The following is a 16,914-nucleotide window of genomic DNA, read 5'->3' as shown; positions in this document are numbered from 1 at the left end:
CTGAATCTGAATCGATTTGACTATTTCTTCTTTATCCTTAAATCTTCAGAAGTAAATAAGTACGGAAATACAAAGTAAAACGATGAGTGAGAGAGGAACAGTGCCTAAATATATAACAAGTTAAAAAGATAAAGAACTCAACTCTAAGCCTGACTAAAATATAAAACGGAAAAGTAGTATTTGAAATGACAAATGAGATTATTAATGTAATAGTGCATGTGTTAATTTAGTGCAGTAAATACTAGAGGAAGCATTATTTTCCTATAGCACATCATGAAAGTGATATTACACCTGTTGAATTCATCTCTGCTGATTTTTACATTTCAAACTGCACATGAGACAAAGTATCTGCAATAATTACAGCTCTTTAAATGTTTCTCTTCGTTAGTTTGAGATTAAAAGGTTTGTAAAAATCCTATTTTTGAATGAATTACACAACAAAACTGGAAACAAGTGCAAACAGTTTATTGAGCCTTTTGGACAAAAAGTATTTTGTCAAGTCGAATCAATCTTTAAATGTTGAGAACTGTTTTCAGATGCATGGTGAAAAAGACAAAGCCGGGAGGAGACACTGTTTGTGTGCAAAGTTTTCTCTTTACACATGAAGCACATTTAAAAAAAACAAAATAAAAACATTCCTATTCATTGCAACAGGAATTCCTACACATCCGAAAGAAACTCCTGTTTTGAAAAAGAACAGAAAGACGTGAAGATGTGATCAACTGTTATTAAACTTACATCGTAACTTTTGTTACAAAAATTGAATTGAAAACCAAATCGATTTATTTTCTGTAAATACAAAAAAATACATTTTGTTTTTCAAGGTTCTCAAATATAAAACTTTGTTTCATATCGTTTTTACTTTTACTGAGAATTGAATAATTTGGGTTTTAACTGAAGACTGAATAACGATGGACGACATGACGGCTGCCTGAAAGTTAAGAAAAAGCGTCTCCATCTCCCCCTGGTGGCTAGTTGCAGTAAGTCAGTCCCTGCCTCCATCATGTTAAAACATGGTAATTTAAAAATAACCTTATATAGAGTGTTCATGTTTCTGAATTGTTTGGTTTTAATACATTTTTAGATGATATAACAACAGCCTGAGACGTCATGATGGACAGCTGAGACTAGTGATATTTGGGTGGGACTTCACTTTGGAGGCTCCATCCATCAATCACTACTTCAGAATCTCAAAACGTCATCGACACAAGATGGCAGCGTTCCTATCAGAAATATTTAGCTTCCTTTCTGGATAGTGGCAGGAAGTGGAGCTGTGTCGTCCATGTGTATCTACAGTCTCGGTCTGGAACTGATGTTGGGACAAATGAAGACTCTAGTTTGGCTTTAGGAAAGTGAAAAAGGTTTTCTGAATATAAAGGTCGAACAAAGAGTTAAGTAAACAACTGGCTGATTAATCGATGACGCACAAACAGGACCAGTCAACACTTAGTTCATTAGTTCTCACACACGTTTGACAATCGAAACTGTCACGTGTGTGTGTTTTTTCTGCAGATGTGTAGAAACTCCTGGTCTCAGTTAGTGCGTTTTCAGTTTGTCTCCAAACAACGTCATGAAGAGTCCGAACAGGAACCCCCCCGCGAGGATGATCAGCGTGCTGGACACGGGGCCGAGTGACAGCAGCGCTCCGAGCACATAGAGGAGCGCCAGCAGCAGAATGGTCCTGTAGCTGGCCAGGGGCCGCAGGCTCAGCCTCGGGGGCCGGTTCCTCTCCAGCCTCAGACGAGACACCGGGCTCTGGTTCGTCCTCGCGGTGGAATCGGGAATCGTCAGGTAGTGACAGCCGAGGCGACCCAGGAAGTCCGGCCGGGAGCAGAGTGCACTCATGTGTCCTCCGAACTGTGGGAGGACAGCAGGGGAAGAAGACACCTTGAGACTAACGCTTTTCAAACAGAAGCAGCTGTGAGGACAGATGTTGCTGGAGGCACTGACCCGGTCATTGAGCAGAGAGGAGATCCTGTAGAACAGCCTGACCAGCAGGGCGTTCTCATAGCTCCTGATGGGCTGCAGCTCCGGGTCGCCCTGATACTGAAGGTCAAACCTGCGCTGTCCATTGATGATCTGCAAAGAAACACACACATGCACACAGACTCAGGGTTTCAGTCTCTGCTGCTGCACACAGATCTTCTCCTGATCTCCTCATGGACGTGCACAGTAATGTGAAGCACTGACCTGCCTCCGACCCAGGTCAGTGAGGATCAGCCCGTTCTCTCCCTGGATGCAGTCTGGCAGCTGCTTGCAGTTTCCGTCATCCTGAGTAAAACCCAGGTTTGAAATGAGCTGAGTCAGCTGCCCCTGGTTCAGCTGCAAAACAAAGACACCTTCAGTCAGAAACTTTATTTTCCATTTATATGTATAATCATAATAATCATATATCATCATGCCGGAATAAAAGAGGAAGATCCGACCTTGAAGATCAGACACAGGTTCTCCAGAGCTCTGTCCAGGAACTCGTGGGTCTTCTTCAGACACTCGCCGCTCTCCTCTGACTCGGCTCCAGAGAACGTGTTGTTGTGGTCAGAGGAGCTCAAACCAAACCAGGACAGGAAGGAGGAGCTGGCTGCCACCTCGTTGGAGTGATCCGAGATCCTCTTGGCCGTCTGTCTGGCTTGTGCAATCATCTGGATCAACTTCATGATCTGTGGAATGGACCCTGGATTGAGATTTCGAGTGTCGGCCTCACACTGGAGTCAAACTGTTTGAACCCTCCGGATTAAAACATGTCGTTAAAATATTAAAAAAAGAAATAAGACTTACTGCTCCTCTGAGCTCGGAGCCAAACATCTGTTTGTACTGACAGTCCTGACCCTCCAAGGAATAGACGTGGCTCTTCACCCTGAACACCATGTCCGTCACCACCTTCTGCCGGGACGACAGGAAGCTGCCGCCCTGGCTCGGGGTCAGGTAGCCGCGGGGCTGACGGTGGTGGAGGACGTGCTCCGGCTCCAGGAACAGCTGCTCACCTGGAGACAGACGCCAGGGTTAGCTATTTTCCCTAAATCTCATTTTATATATTTCAGAAATCAAAGTTGTAACTTGTATTAATGGTAAATCAGTGGAGTTGTAACACGTAGGTTTCCAACTGGAGAAATATTTACAACGATAATCCCTCAGGATGAGATGCTACAGCTGAAGAGGTTAAAGATTTAACAAAACATTTTGACCATGAAACTTTCCCAGTTGATTATTTACGGGTTAAACATTTTTCTTTTGATTTTCCTGAATTGTGTGTAAATGTGTATTTTGTTCTAGAGCCTGACGATTTATCATCTGGTTGATAAATATCTGCAGACACATCAGTATTTGCTTGGTTGAAGATTTGGATTTTACAGAATAAACAATCCAGAAAAGAAAGAGGTTTATGAAGATGTCAGATTATCTTCTCTCCACTGATGAAGAATGTTTAACAATGACGTGGTCACCCGTCCTGACCTTTCTGGATCATCTCCGCAAGGTTTGGCTGAGCGAAGACTTTGGCGACCCTGAAAACCATCAGTGCGTTTTTGGCGTTGACCAGATCCGTCCTCACGGTTCTGTTCAGAAAGACCTGGAAGAGCTTCGTGTACATGAGCAGGTTCTCCTGAGCAAACGACTCCCTGCAACACAGCAGAGTCAAACAGTCAGAACAACGCCATCGCTCCCAGTGACAACAGAAACAAAAACCACCAGTCACCATTTGTCAGGCACGGTTCTGTTTTGGTCCGACTGGGGGTGGATCTTCTCCCCGGTGTATCTCCACGGCTGAATGTAGCTCAACCACGTCTCCAGCACCTGAACACACGGTTGATCAGGTCTCTGAATTCACTCATTCACCAGCAGCAGTTTCAGTTAAACTTAGTTAACCTTATTGAAGTCCTGGATATGATGGTGAATTAATTACATGCTTCAGGGTTAGGCATAGAAAGGGTTAGAAATAATACAGCACAAACATACGGCTCTGAAAGAGGCGTCCAGAGGCCAGTGACCGAAGCAGTGCTGAAGAAACAGGTAGAGCTTCTGTTGAACGAAGCGCTGCACCACCACTCTGCAGGAGAGAGGGACAAGAAACAGGACGTGGTCAGTGAAGGAGATTCAGAGACAGCTTCAAAGAATCTACAGAAACAACCGACGCTCTCTTGTGTCAGCAGGACTATGAAAATACTACAAAACGGATTTACACAAAACATGGTGGAGGGATGGACAGGGACCAAAGAATAACTGAGGACATGTTGACAGACTTTCATAACATCTTGAGATAGGGGGCCAGGAGATCAGTTATGGATCTGACTGAAACAAATCTGACATTTAGAGGAATGATATTTATGAGTGTGATTTGGTTTGATTGAATTTCAGGGACCTCGGTAGAAGAATGAGCTGGGTGACAATCTAGCTCAACCTCATGTCCAACAGCAGCATGTATGAGAACCGTGTAAAAAGTCGAACCTCTTGAACTCCTCCAGCGGGCTGGTGTGCGTGTGCGAGTGGAGCGAGGGCGAGGACGACAGCTGCTCGGGCTTCAGGCTGCTGGAGAAGGCGTGCAGATGTTTCACCAGGAGACGCACCACCAGCACGTGCTCCTCTGTCGGGGTGAAGGGCTCCTGCAAAGACAACCGGTCAGAAAAGAGCTCGGCTGACACACAACACTGTTGCAGCTCCCGCGGTCAATAGCAGCCAAACAATCACCAGCAGCTGCAGCGCGTTCATTCTGTGACAGAGCGCAGGGTCCCAACCGGTTAGTCTGAGTTCAGCTGCTTCCCCTTGGTTCTGAATGGGGAAAATAACTTCTGCTGATATTTAACAACAGATCCGTTTGCTTCATCTGAGCATCTTTACAGAGTTTAAAGTCTAAATGACCTTTTTTAATTCTCACTTCTGTGTACACAGGACTACCTGGTCAGGACATTTGTCTCTGGCTACATCCACATTTCAGTTTAAAAACTCGTCATTGTTAAAGTTTGGAAGAAATCTCTGCTCCCAATTTTCAGTTACAAAGCAACTAACTGCTGAGTAGACAATCTACTTGCTGTTTGCATCACATGGGTACTCGACAGGTCATGTGACTTAATGGACGGGGATCGTTTCTATTATAGATCCAAAAAGCTTGAGTGGACGGAGAGAATATTAAAACATATAAGCGCGGATGTAGCTTCTGTGGAGTAAAGACCATAATGAGCCCAACGATAACAGCTATGCTCAGTTCAGACTTACTTTACCAATTAATACTGTGGTGATATATAATGAGAATATACAGGCTGTTTAATCATGAATTTTGTTAATAAATAAACGGTGGGACCTCAGCGCTCGATGACCTGCTCATAGCAAAGCTGCTGTCAAACTGCTGCCATGTTTCTTCTTCTGGATAAACACAAACATCAACTCTGTTCTTTGTACGTAAATTTAGAGGAACAAATAAAAAGAATGTCTTATTATTCTTATAAGATTATTTTAAGACTTGTGTAAACTAGAAGATGATAATAATAACGTAGTAGTATCTTTTGCTTTGCAAAGAGTCAACAGAAAGAAACAATCACCCTCACAAACACGTCCGGCCACAGAAGCACACCAGTGTAAAAAGCATGCGTTAAAAAACAAGCAGCAAAGGAAACCCACACCAGAGCCAAAACAATTCTGCTCAAGACTCCAGAAGCTTCATCAGGATTTACTTTTCCTGTCAAGGATACTTCTCTGTCCAAATTCACAGTTTACTGAAATGTGTAAAAGGACATCGTGGTTTCTGACACTGTGGATGAGATCTTTGCTTCTCAAGCTCATTAAAATCTGACCTGAGGAGTGAGAATGGGCCAAAACTATTTGATACGCCTGAGTCGTCCTATCCTCCAAGTATTTGGGGACAATATCGTGTTCATCACAATTTACCAACCACTTTAACCTTTAATCAAATTTTTCGTTCCATGCAAAAGAGACATAAATAATGGAAACTAATCAGCTGTATCATCTGGAAGCATCAGGCTGGTGACCGGGCTGGTCTCACAGTGATGGACGGTAAAAGAGAAGTATCCTCGACTGTGACTTTAACTGACTGAGGTTTACCTCCAGGGGGCCCCAGAGGGGCGGGGATGAATGAAAAGGTAAAAGTACTTGGTAGGTGTGGAGGGTCCCAGAGCCTGGTGGGGCGTGGGGTTGGCACGGCATGCTGGACATACTGAGGCGGTACTGCAGCAGGGCCAGCTGTTCACCCGTAACCACCAGGGGGGGGAGAGGAGGATGAGGAAGAGGAGGGAAAGACAACGACAGCAGGTGGAGGAGGAGGAAGAGTGGAGAGAGAGAGGAAGGGGAGAAGCGACAATAAAGAAGGGTGAGGAAGAGGAGAAAGAGAAAAAGCAGGTGGCAGGATGAAGGTATACACGTGACAACAGGAGAACGAGGAGGCAACAAAAGAAAGGAAAGTGCAACCAGACAAACAGTTGGCCAAAAACATTCAGGAGGGAAGTAGCAGAAACAGGGGAGAAGACAAACACAAATAAAATATTGACCGGGTCACGATGCAGAGACGTCTCTGACTCTCCAGACAAACACGGGCGCAGGGATGGGAATTATTTCACAAATGATTTAACTGTTGTGTTGAGAAACAGGAAACGGTTGTAATTTCTAAAAACCTAATAGATCTAAATATTCTGGGCTCTGCAGCAGAGCTATCGAGGAGGCTTGTGTGGAAATGTATTCCATCAAATGTGCTTGCTGGTGACAGAATCGATCAAATGAAGAGGCTGAACCATCGACTGTAAATAAACGATTGGTCGAGTGAACGTATCGACGGGGCCTCGACACCACAGCTCTACTGCACAGGCTACAGAAAATCAATTAGACCTCAAAATGGCAAAGGTGGAAAATTTCATGATATTTTAGCTCAAATTTTTGATCTTTCTTTACAGTCTCTGTGCTGGACGAGCTCAACTGTGCTTCACATAAAAAATGAGACCACAAATCATGGAGATGTTTCTGTGTTTTATAACAAACTAATCTTAAATTGAGTAATTCAAGCTTCTATAATTCCCATCCCTGATGTTTAACATCATAAACAGAGGGAACCCAGAACTGGAAGATTTAGTTTTTTTGTTTTAAGTGTCATATACGGGTAAAATATACAGAATATTGAAGTTTTGTGAAATGTTCTATGAGAAATTTAGGATTTCATCTAAAATGATTTGGCAAAAATCTTTCAATTCCAGTCCACTTGAAACAGGATGGACACAACAACACAGTGGTTAAAACGTTTTAAACAGGTGAACATTTGATAAAAACATCTGTTTGTGACGGTTTGCTCACGGTTTCCTGTCCAGTCTCATGAAGCTGCAATGAAGCATTTGTTTACACAAATATAATCTAGAGAAATCTGCGGCTTTCACAGTGTTTTCATATAATATAAAATATATAATTAGAAATAAAAAATGACTGTCAGCTCTGAAGTTCTCCACGACTTGAATACTGAACAGTGCTTTTGAGTAGTAATTATGTGATCGACACAGCTGAGTGTAGAAGTATGTATGTAATAGTATACAACTACAGGACCTAGTCATGTATGCACGGTGCAGGTAAAAGGACCAAACAGCAGCATTGAGTCTCAGTGTGAGTGGGTTTGATGTGTTAACAACCTGTGAACTAAACATTATACGATTAAATGGTCGTCAGTCGAATGAAAGGTTTAGTTCTTAAACAGGGAGGTGATTTCTGAGGATCTTTAAACTGTGGAGGCTTTAATGCTCCTCAACAAATCATCTTCATTTCATTTCCATTTTCTGTGTAATACAATATCTTTTCTTTCAATAAGGAACAGGACGAGCTTTGGCTTGTTGCTGGTTGGACTGACTGGTTTCTACTGAGACTGGTCTCCACTGCTATGTGAGTCTTTGTTAAGATCAGCCTTCAGAAATGGACAGAAGAGAACCGAGACAGCCCTCTGACCTACATATATTTAGTCTGTTTCGTCACTTGGTGTAAGAGCAGTTGGTGAAACTCTGTACAGTGAACCCTCCACAGTGCCACCGTGTCGTGACTCCATGTTGGTGTCTCACATGCTTTCACACACAGAACAAACAAACACTTCGTGACACGGACATGCAGCGTGTGAAGGACGTGAAAGAAAGCAAAAGCACTAATACTGGGAACACATGCCAAATCGCAAAGGCAGGGGTTTAACTCTTCTGCAACTGTATTTACTAAAAAAATGAAGGATTTAAAAACATGTGAAATATAAACCAGACAATCAGATGCTTTGTTCTGACGTGTTCACACTGCAAGGAGATCAGTACGAGTCACATCTTTGTTCCCCAAAGAAAATCACATGCTCCTGTAGAACAAGCTGCTCATCATGGACGGGCTGTGTAACTTCTTACAGTGTGAACAGTGTTGTGGGTGAAATTGTCATTCAGTAATAATAAAATATTTTTTTTCGCAGTTGTAGGGAGTTGATCTAAATTATGAAAACTGTAATTTTCTTTTTAACTAATGAATAACTTCACCCTATCAGGGTGTTTATTTTCAAACTCAGTTCATTCACAGTCAAACTATTTCAGGGTCAGGTGACCTGGAGGCTGACCAACCACAGAGCTGCAGGCCAGAGCCGACGCTCCGCCCTGAGCCTTCTCCGACACAGATGGTGGAGATGGGAGGAAACGGGTGGAGGGGTTGTGGATAGCAGGTCCACAGCCAGCCGGGCCATGCTGCAGTACAGGGGGGGGAGGAAGGAGGGCAGGGGGGTGTCGGGGGACACATTTCTGTTCTCTTACCTTAACCTGAGGAGACTGAAGCTTCTGGTACATCTCCAATGAGTAGTGATGAAGCCAGACCTCTACAAACATCTGAGGTAGAGACACATTTTCATACTTAATGTAAAGCAACGCAAACACAACAAAGAGCTTTAATCACACAACTGATATCAGAGCAGGAACCACCTTGAGTTCAGCTATCACGATAAGGATTCATGTTTTCATTCATTGATAATCGCTCAAATTCCAGGATTTGTTGCTTTGCTTTTCTTTCCGATACTAAAGTGGCTAAAGTCTGTTTTCCAACTGTTTGAATTTGAAGAAATAACTCATAATCATATTTTGCCTTTTAGTTATTAATCAGAAGATCAATTAACAAATCAAAGTCAGGAGCTGTACATGTGAAACGCACTGACCCACAGCTGGATTCTGTCCCGTACCTGTAGCAGAGTCTCTGACCTCCAGATCTCCTGAGCTGAGGGCTCTGCGTTCACTGAGGGCTGATGGAAGATGTGATGTTTCAGGAGACTGGGGCTGTGGACGCCATAACCAGCGAAGGAAACGCTGGAAGATCTGTTGAAGTTAAGGCAAGAGGGAATTAAAACCACTGACAGAATGAATGATCAATCAATATCCATTTCTTTTGTTAAATAAGGCAGATGAAAAAAGCCTCGTAATGATCAGGTGATCTGGCTGAGATCAAGCTGCTTCAGACACGCACTGAGCTCTGCAGTTCCTGTTTTCTCCAGAGGAGGTGCATGTGTGAACGCCACAGACACAAAGAAGTTAAAAGTTGTGTCACACACGGACACGGACGAAGATGTCTTGAGTTTGTGGTGAAAAAACACTAAAAATCTAAACTCAACATTCTAATATTTAATCGTAATCGCTTTGTGCTGCATGTCATTTTAGATTTTGTCAAATGAAACCATAAAGAAATAAAGTTTAAGTAACATCCAGCATTCAGTTGTCTTTCAGTTGAGTAAGTGTGACGACACAGTCAGAGCTTTCTTTTTCTCTCCTCATCGCTCGGAGCACAACAGAATGAAATCAGAGGACACAGCTGCTCAGGTGTTTGGTTCAGAGGGTTAAAGCTGGTCAGAATGTTCTCGGTGTAAATACCTCGGTGACGGTGCAGTGACCGAACCTCTGGAGTCGGAGAAAGGAGACGGAGGCACCGTCCCTTCACTGGGCAGGAAATACTTCAGGTAAGTGTCCACCAGCACGAAGAAGGCACTGTCTGTGGAGCTTCCAAGGTGGCCTTGAGGGTAGCTCTGAAAACAAAAACAGTTTAGTTTTTTACCATGTGAAGCTTAAAAGAGGTAAAGTTTAAAATCTTTGTGTCCAGGTTTAATCTCACGATCCATCGTTAGTTGTTCATTTATCTCGTTAATATGCCACATAAGTCAAACTCAAAAAGAATAGTCAAACTCTGGCAAACTCACCTTTGGCGCGATGAGACAGTAGGCAAAGTTAAACATGAAAAATTCAAATGGATCTGAAGAGAGTTAAGGATTCACAAAGCTCTGCTCACAGTCATATCTCAAAGTTACAATACACACCCGCGGGTGATTAGAGATTAAGAAATTGATTGAGGCATTAATTTAGTTTATTGATTGATAATTTCAAGCAAAGTTGTAGAAAAGAAAATTTTACATTCTCTTACAGCTTCTCTCACTGAAGGATTTGCTGATTCTCTGTGTCACATATGTGAACAACTGCAGGATTAAGACTGAAGATCAGAAAAATTATTTTAAGACATTGGTTCCAGCTCAGGGAAGTTGTGATAAATACATTTTACTACTTAAAACCAAAATAATTTAATAATCTAATTCCACAGAGAGAACTCTAGACTGGTGTGTGTTGTGAAGGATACTGAGGGCGAGGTTCAGGCTCAGCAGACCGGACAGGGGGAACTGCAGCTTGTTGTGGAACAGTGGACAGTCGGGGAGGACTCCTTCCTGGATACAGGCCTTCACAGGACCCTTCATGAAACAGGACAATTTAGTAATAGCTGACAATATTCATTAAACTGTAAAAACACAGGACAGAAATGTCCTCACCGGGAGATAATTGACGGGTATTTCATATTTGTACTCCTCTGCTTGAAGTTTGTACACAAGTTTCATCATCGGCCCACTGACAAGGAAATAAGAAGAAAAAGATAAACAACGTTTTTGACTTGATTCTTTAAACGTACAATAAGTAAACTTGGTTAATGGGTACGCAGACAAACCGACTACCTGGGGTGTAGAAAGTCCATAACAATGTGGTACTCGTTGCTTCTCGAGTGCAGGAGTCGCAGGTTCCAGCCGGCGAGGACGCCGTCCAGGCTCCCAAACACACACTCCACCAGCCAGGGGAAGATCAGGTGCAGCTCCTGAGAGGAAACACACACACGACGCAAACACAATGGAATCAGACACAAGATATTTTAAAACAATCAACTGATGAACAGACAAATCCTTAAAAAGCTGTGGTCAAATTAGAGACAGGGACACAGCTGCAATGAAATGAGTATTTGTCCAGTTCTATCCAGGATGAGTTCACGTCTTTGTGACGATGACGACGACTGGAAAGATCAAACTGGTGAAGTAAACAAACAAAGCAACAACTGAGAAATGCTTTTTTTTAAATATTATAAAGGGAGAGTGATAAGATGCTTGCTCAACGATTTATCTACGGTCCATCATGTGATAGTAACAACATGGGATAATATGTTTGGTAACTTGAGAAAGCAGGTCCATCACAACCTCTCAGTGTTTCACCATATTCTGTGACATGAAGCAGCAAAACATGAAACAATATACACATGCAGGAAAATCATCAGTTTAGTCAGCTGATATCTGTGAAATGATAAAAAGTGCAATTATATTATATATAGAATATATTATATTTCCACTGTGTTCTTAAATCTGCTGCATCGCGACCCAGCAGTGAGCAAACAGGGTTCTCAGAGCAGCTGTGACAAGACTTCAGCTCAAATATAGCCTCATAACTAAGTAAAGGGTTTTTAAAATTACAAATTGGTCTTGAAAACAAAACAACAAAGAACACAAGTCCAACAAATCAGTAAACTTCACACACACACACACACACACACACACACACACACACACACACACACACACACACACACACACACACACACACACACACACACACACACACACACACACACACACACACACACACACACACACACACACACTTTGTGTCATTCACTGAAAAGCCTGAAAGCTGCCCTCAATCCGAACTTCAACTGTTCCACAGTTACACTCTCACATTCCAAGAGGAACAAGTCAGTGCTCCATTTGTGCACCAGTAATAATAATAATTCAGAGGCTCGAATAGAACAGCTGTTATCTAAATCTTTTATTTTACACTTCTGTGAATCTATTTCAAATCACAAAACAAAGTAAAGAAGATAGAAACATTGAACTCAGCGGTCAGTCACGGTGACAGCAGCTGTCTCCTCTAAATGTTAAACAGGTCAACTCAGCTCAGCTCCCTCCAGTCAGACACTGACCCGCCAAGTGTCTGCATCTGACGGCCCTTTACAAACACTTGGGTCAATAAGCTACAGAGAGGAAACAGCAGTGTCAAAACTCTGGTTCATACCATAAACTACAACACTGCAACTGTTTGTATTGTGGTTTTGGAATTGTCCCACGAAATATAACCACAAAAGATGCAAATCTGTAAATATAACAGTTGATTGTTTCCTCACATGTAACGCTTTACCACCAACAAGGAGGTTCTCATGTTTGTGTGTCTGTCAGTGGGATTCTGCAGAATTAACTGCACCAATTGTCTTTGCTCGTATCCACTTCATCTTATCGTCTCACAGGCCAAAGGCAGATTGATCTCCGCAAACAACAAACCACAACCAACCCATCAGGGTGCAAACACGACACGGTGGGAGAGCGGACATCTCACCTTAGCAGGATATTCATCAATGATCTTCACCAGGTCGTGGCATCGCTGGAGCAGAGGTTTGGTGGTGGCATCGGCTTTGAGGTTTGCCTGGAGCAGCCACACAGAAAACAAGAGTTAGAGCCCGAGACTCGTTCAGCCACAGATTCAACCAATCACGTGGCTCTAAGAAAGACTGCAGCAAATATTGCCTTATTACAAAATATATACACATATTGCACATTTATAAAACAGCCTAATAATGAATGAAGTATTTCTTTTTATGTGATTTATTCTAGATTCTGTTTCTATTCTAAGTTTTGATTCTTACAATATTTGTCACTTCAGGGTTCATACACATTATGACCAATGGATTTCCATGACTTTCAATAACTTTAAACCAAATTTGCATGACCAAACCTTTTGTGAAATCTCGGCGTATACATGAAAAAGTGACAAAATGTAGTATTTAAACTAACAATGAGAATTCCAACTCATACAATATACATTCAATTACACAAATGAATGGGAGACAATAGTTTGCACCGGCTTCCCCACCGAACTTTTTCAGTTAGTGTGAGAGTGTAAGCCTGCTTATATTTTGAGCGTATATCTTTTAAAAGCATTTGAATTATTTAAAACTCAGCGTATATGAACTACATGAAAATATGAATATAACAAATTTCCATGACTTCTCCAAAACTTTTCCAGGCCTGGAAATAAACATTTTACAATTCCATGACTTTTCCAGGTTTTCCAGGACTGTAGGAACCCTGCCACTTGCTCTGCTATGTCGACTTTTCTCAATCTCCACCATCAAATCTCCCTTTGGCTTAATTTTCCTGGGGGACTTTTATATGTGCTCGTAATAAACAGACTGAAGAATATAAATATAGGAACTATTATCACGATGTTAGTCTCGTGACTGCTTGAGGTTTTCAGACAGGTCCCTGCTCCTGAGTGAGGAATGTGGTTTGTGAGCAGAGGAGGACCAACACATGATGGAGTGAGATCCACACACACTACACAACACCAGTGCGTTGATGGGGATCTGCTGCAGTGGGAAGCTTGTAGACTCACCAGTAGGAAACTGGGCGGCTGCAGGGTGGGAGCCGCCATGGGGGAGCCAGACGTGTCCTCTCGTTTAAGTTCTGTCTCTGTGTCCTCCGAGCTGCCTGCGGGACACACAAACACAACTTCAGGATTGTGTCTTCAAGAATGTCCTCCCTCCGGAGACACACACAACCATGAGAGCTAGCGCGAGCGGGCTAGCTAGCGACGAGCTAACGGACTTAGCTCCGGAGCACAGACACAAGCAACCGGGACATTTGAACGCGAGTCCCGGGTAAACAAGCAGCAGCGGCGCCGGGGACACGTCCAGGTTCCCCCGCGTGAAGCTCGTTCAAACCCGCCGCCGACAGAAACTCACATTATCCTCCAGTTTACCGAAGAACCGCTTTTCCGTCCATGAGTTCAAATCTGACGCAGGCGGTGGAGCGTCTTCTTCTGCGGGGGACAGCTCATGGCTCTGCGCGCTACCGCCGCCTACCGGAGCCTGGAGGCACTCCACACGCACTGCAGCTTGTTCTCTTCATGGACTGTGTGTGGAAAATAATGAATTCATACAATGTACACAGCCTTTCCTTCTACATTGGCTGGGGGGAAATGTCTCCACACATGAGATCTATGCGCATTATGGAAAATGTAATATTTTCATAATGAAATTGTGTTTTTATTCGATTTGTAGCAGAAACTGTGCTTTTTATTTTCATAATCGTTCAGATGGTGTGTATGATCTTTAGTTTGTTAGTTTTTGTTTAGTTTAGACTTTTATCGGACTTCTATCGTTGTGATGGTTGTTGCTGTGAACGCTTCCCTCGCTGCCCACTGACCAATCATTTCCTTTGAGCCAGGACATCATGTCTTAGAGGACGAGGACCTGGTGTGGACTTTGAGTTTCTGAGAAGGACCAGGGTCTTCAGAGACCCACAACATCCTTTGCTCCTCTGATGAGTTTCTGAAAGATCTAGATTCTCCTCAGAGGATGAGCCTTTGTCAGTTGCTGGAGCCGAACAGAACCAACCTGACCTGTTGGAGCAAAGTGTTCACAGAACCACAGACTGTCTGTATCTGCATCACTTACTGACACTGATGTACTGGGTGTGTTAGAGGAGGATGACTTGGTTAGTTTTATACTATTATCCTTTAATTTGCTTTATCCCATCAAATTAAAGATTTAGGAACACTAGGAATCGAGCACTCCGCCCACTGACCACAGTGACTCTCCACTGTTGTGTGGTGCACGCTCTCCTTAAAGGGACGGATAAGGGAAGTTTAAATCAACGTCTGGTTGGTTCAGTTGATCTCTAACTCACCCAGAACATCTCAATGTCTCCAGACTCATCCTGTCCCCAAACCACCAGATGACCTCAGTCAGCTTCCTGGAGACAGGTCCATGTGTTTCTATTGAGTAGTGATGTCAGAGGTGTCTACCACAGTCTGTGTCCTGAGAGACAGTGAGACAGTGTGTGTCCTCAATGTGTGTCAAACTAAAGCTGCATCTCAGAAAGATCTCCTGGACATGTTGAAGTGGCTTCATAGTTCAGACAGGGGCGTAGCAAAAGATTGTAATAATAAGGGTATCAGCCTGAGGATGGAGTAGAGGCAGCTTATACATGGCACTAGGCCGAGTTTAATATAAAACCCAATTTTATACAATATATATAGTAACAATATATATCCCTGCTGCGCCTCTCCATCAGTTTGGGTTAAAAACGTTGAAGACCCCTGTCTTAGAGTATGTGATAGTGAACTCTTATACAAGTACAACAATGCAAACCCTTCATGTCTCACAGGTTTATGTCATTTGTACATCCACCAATAATTAATACAAGCTCACAAAGTTCATGTTTCTGATTTTAAACTCAAAGTGATTTCAATGTGTTGAACTTTGTGTTGAACTAAATCAATTTGTGACGTGAATCCAGGAACTTTAAGATCATAAACAAACATATACACAGAATGTGGTTCTACACACAAGGAGACACACTGAGGGACAAAGGTGGACAATAATAAAGACAAACTTAAACACACTGGATGTGACTCTTTATAGAGGGTTTATATATTCTGCTTGTGTTGTGTCATTTCAATAAACACATTCTTCATGTGAATAAACACAATCGGGGCAAGAAGGTTGCTGGTTCGACTCCGGTTCAGATGGGGTCTTCCTGTGTGGAGTCTGCATGTTCTCCCCGTGTTTTCTCCAGGTGGTCCGGCTTCATCTCACAAACACATGCAGATTGGGGTTGTGTAGATTGGAGACTACACACAAGCTGCTGCTGCTTCAGCCTCTGGATCCTCAGGACACAGCTCAGCCTCCGTCCACACACACTGTCCTCTTCACACTTAGTTCCACCCCTCCCCCCTCCACCTGTTGAGAGAAGAAGACATCAGTGTTACAGAGACTCACTTCATCAGCAGTGAGTCAGTGATGCAGCTCATCCAGTAGAAAGAGCAGCAGGGACTTCAGTCCTGTTCAGAGGTCAAGCAGCTTCCTCTCTGCTTCATGTTCACGTGTTGGAATGAACACGCTAAGAGCTCATTGTGTGTCCTCTGCATGTCAAAGTGCAGAGTGGACACCTGAGAGGTGGATTTACTGCTGTTACAGCTGAAGCCATGTTTCACTGTGTGTTGATGAAAATCTGCTTCTGACAAACTGGGACCAGAGGAGACAGATGGACCTCAGCAGAGGTTCTGCTCTGTATGAAGCGCTCCTGGTTACCATGGTGAGGACACACACTGTGGTGGAAACCTCTGACATCATTACTCAATACAAACACATGGACCTGTCTTCAGGAAGCTGAGGTCATCTGGTGTTTTGGTGACAGGATGAGTCTGGAGACATTGAGATGTTCTGGGTGAGTTAGAGATCAACTGAACCAACCAGACGTTGATTTAAACTTCTCTTATCCGTCCCTTTAAGGAGAGTGTGCACCACACAACAGTGGAGACTCACTGTGGTCAGTGGGCGGAGCTTCTATACAGGTTGATCTCCAACTTAACCTGGAGCAGGTCAGATGTTCATCAGAAGTTACCATGGTGATTTACCTGGTTAAGAAGTGGACGAGCTTCGTAGAACTGAAAAAACTAAACCTGAAGTTAACCTGATAACCACAAATCCTGCTTGGTAGCACAGACCCTGGATCTGTGATACTGACTGTGTTTAGTAAAATTCTGATGAAAGCAGCGTGGACTGACTCCAACCATCTACTAACCT

The 16,914-nt window shown here is 43.2% G+C and overlaps 1 protein-coding gene across 2 annotated transcripts; it reads right to left on the bottom strand.

The window, feature by feature from the left end:
* Positions 1–449: 449 nt before the first annotated feature.
* On the bottom strand, positions 450–14,203 carry smpd4 (sphingomyelin phosphodiesterase 4). Of its 2 annotated transcripts, XM_062409997.1 has the most exons (20): positions 14,068–14,203; positions 13,719–13,813; positions 12,663–12,749; positions 10,967–11,103; positions 10,787–10,862; positions 10,600–10,708; positions 10,169–10,221; positions 9,846–9,997; positions 9,164–9,296; positions 8,745–8,816; positions 6,097–6,186; positions 4,441–4,595; positions 3,952–4,042; positions 3,692–3,789; positions 3,451–3,614; positions 2,776–2,981; positions 2,427–2,657; positions 2,191–2,322; positions 1,951–2,079; positions 450–1,857 (listed from the first exon to the last, which is right to left on the bottom strand). In XM_062409997.1, the coding sequence occupies exons 2-20, from the start codon at positions 13,755–13,757 to the stop codon at positions 1,537–1,539; spliced, it is 2,475 nt and encodes an 824-aa protein (XP_062265981.1). In that variant the 5' UTR covers positions 13,758–13,813; positions 14,068–14,203; the 3' UTR covers positions 450–1,536. The 2 variants fall into 2 exon arrangements, with proteins under 2 accessions (XP_062265981.1, XP_062265990.1); XM_062410006.1 differs by lacking the exon at positions 6,097–6,186.
* Between the last annotated feature and the right edge of the window lie 2,711 nt (positions 14,204–16,914).

This window comes from Platichthys flesus, chromosome 2 (genome assembly GCF_949316205.1).
Source record: "Platichthys flesus chromosome 2, fPlaFle2.1, whole genome shotgun sequence".
NCBI classification, from domain to species: domain Eukaryota; kingdom Metazoa; phylum Chordata; class Actinopteri; order Pleuronectiformes; family Pleuronectidae; genus Platichthys; species Platichthys flesus.
The sequence above is the reverse complement of the archived record's forward strand: the minus strand, read 5'-3'. Positions and strand labels throughout refer to the sequence as shown.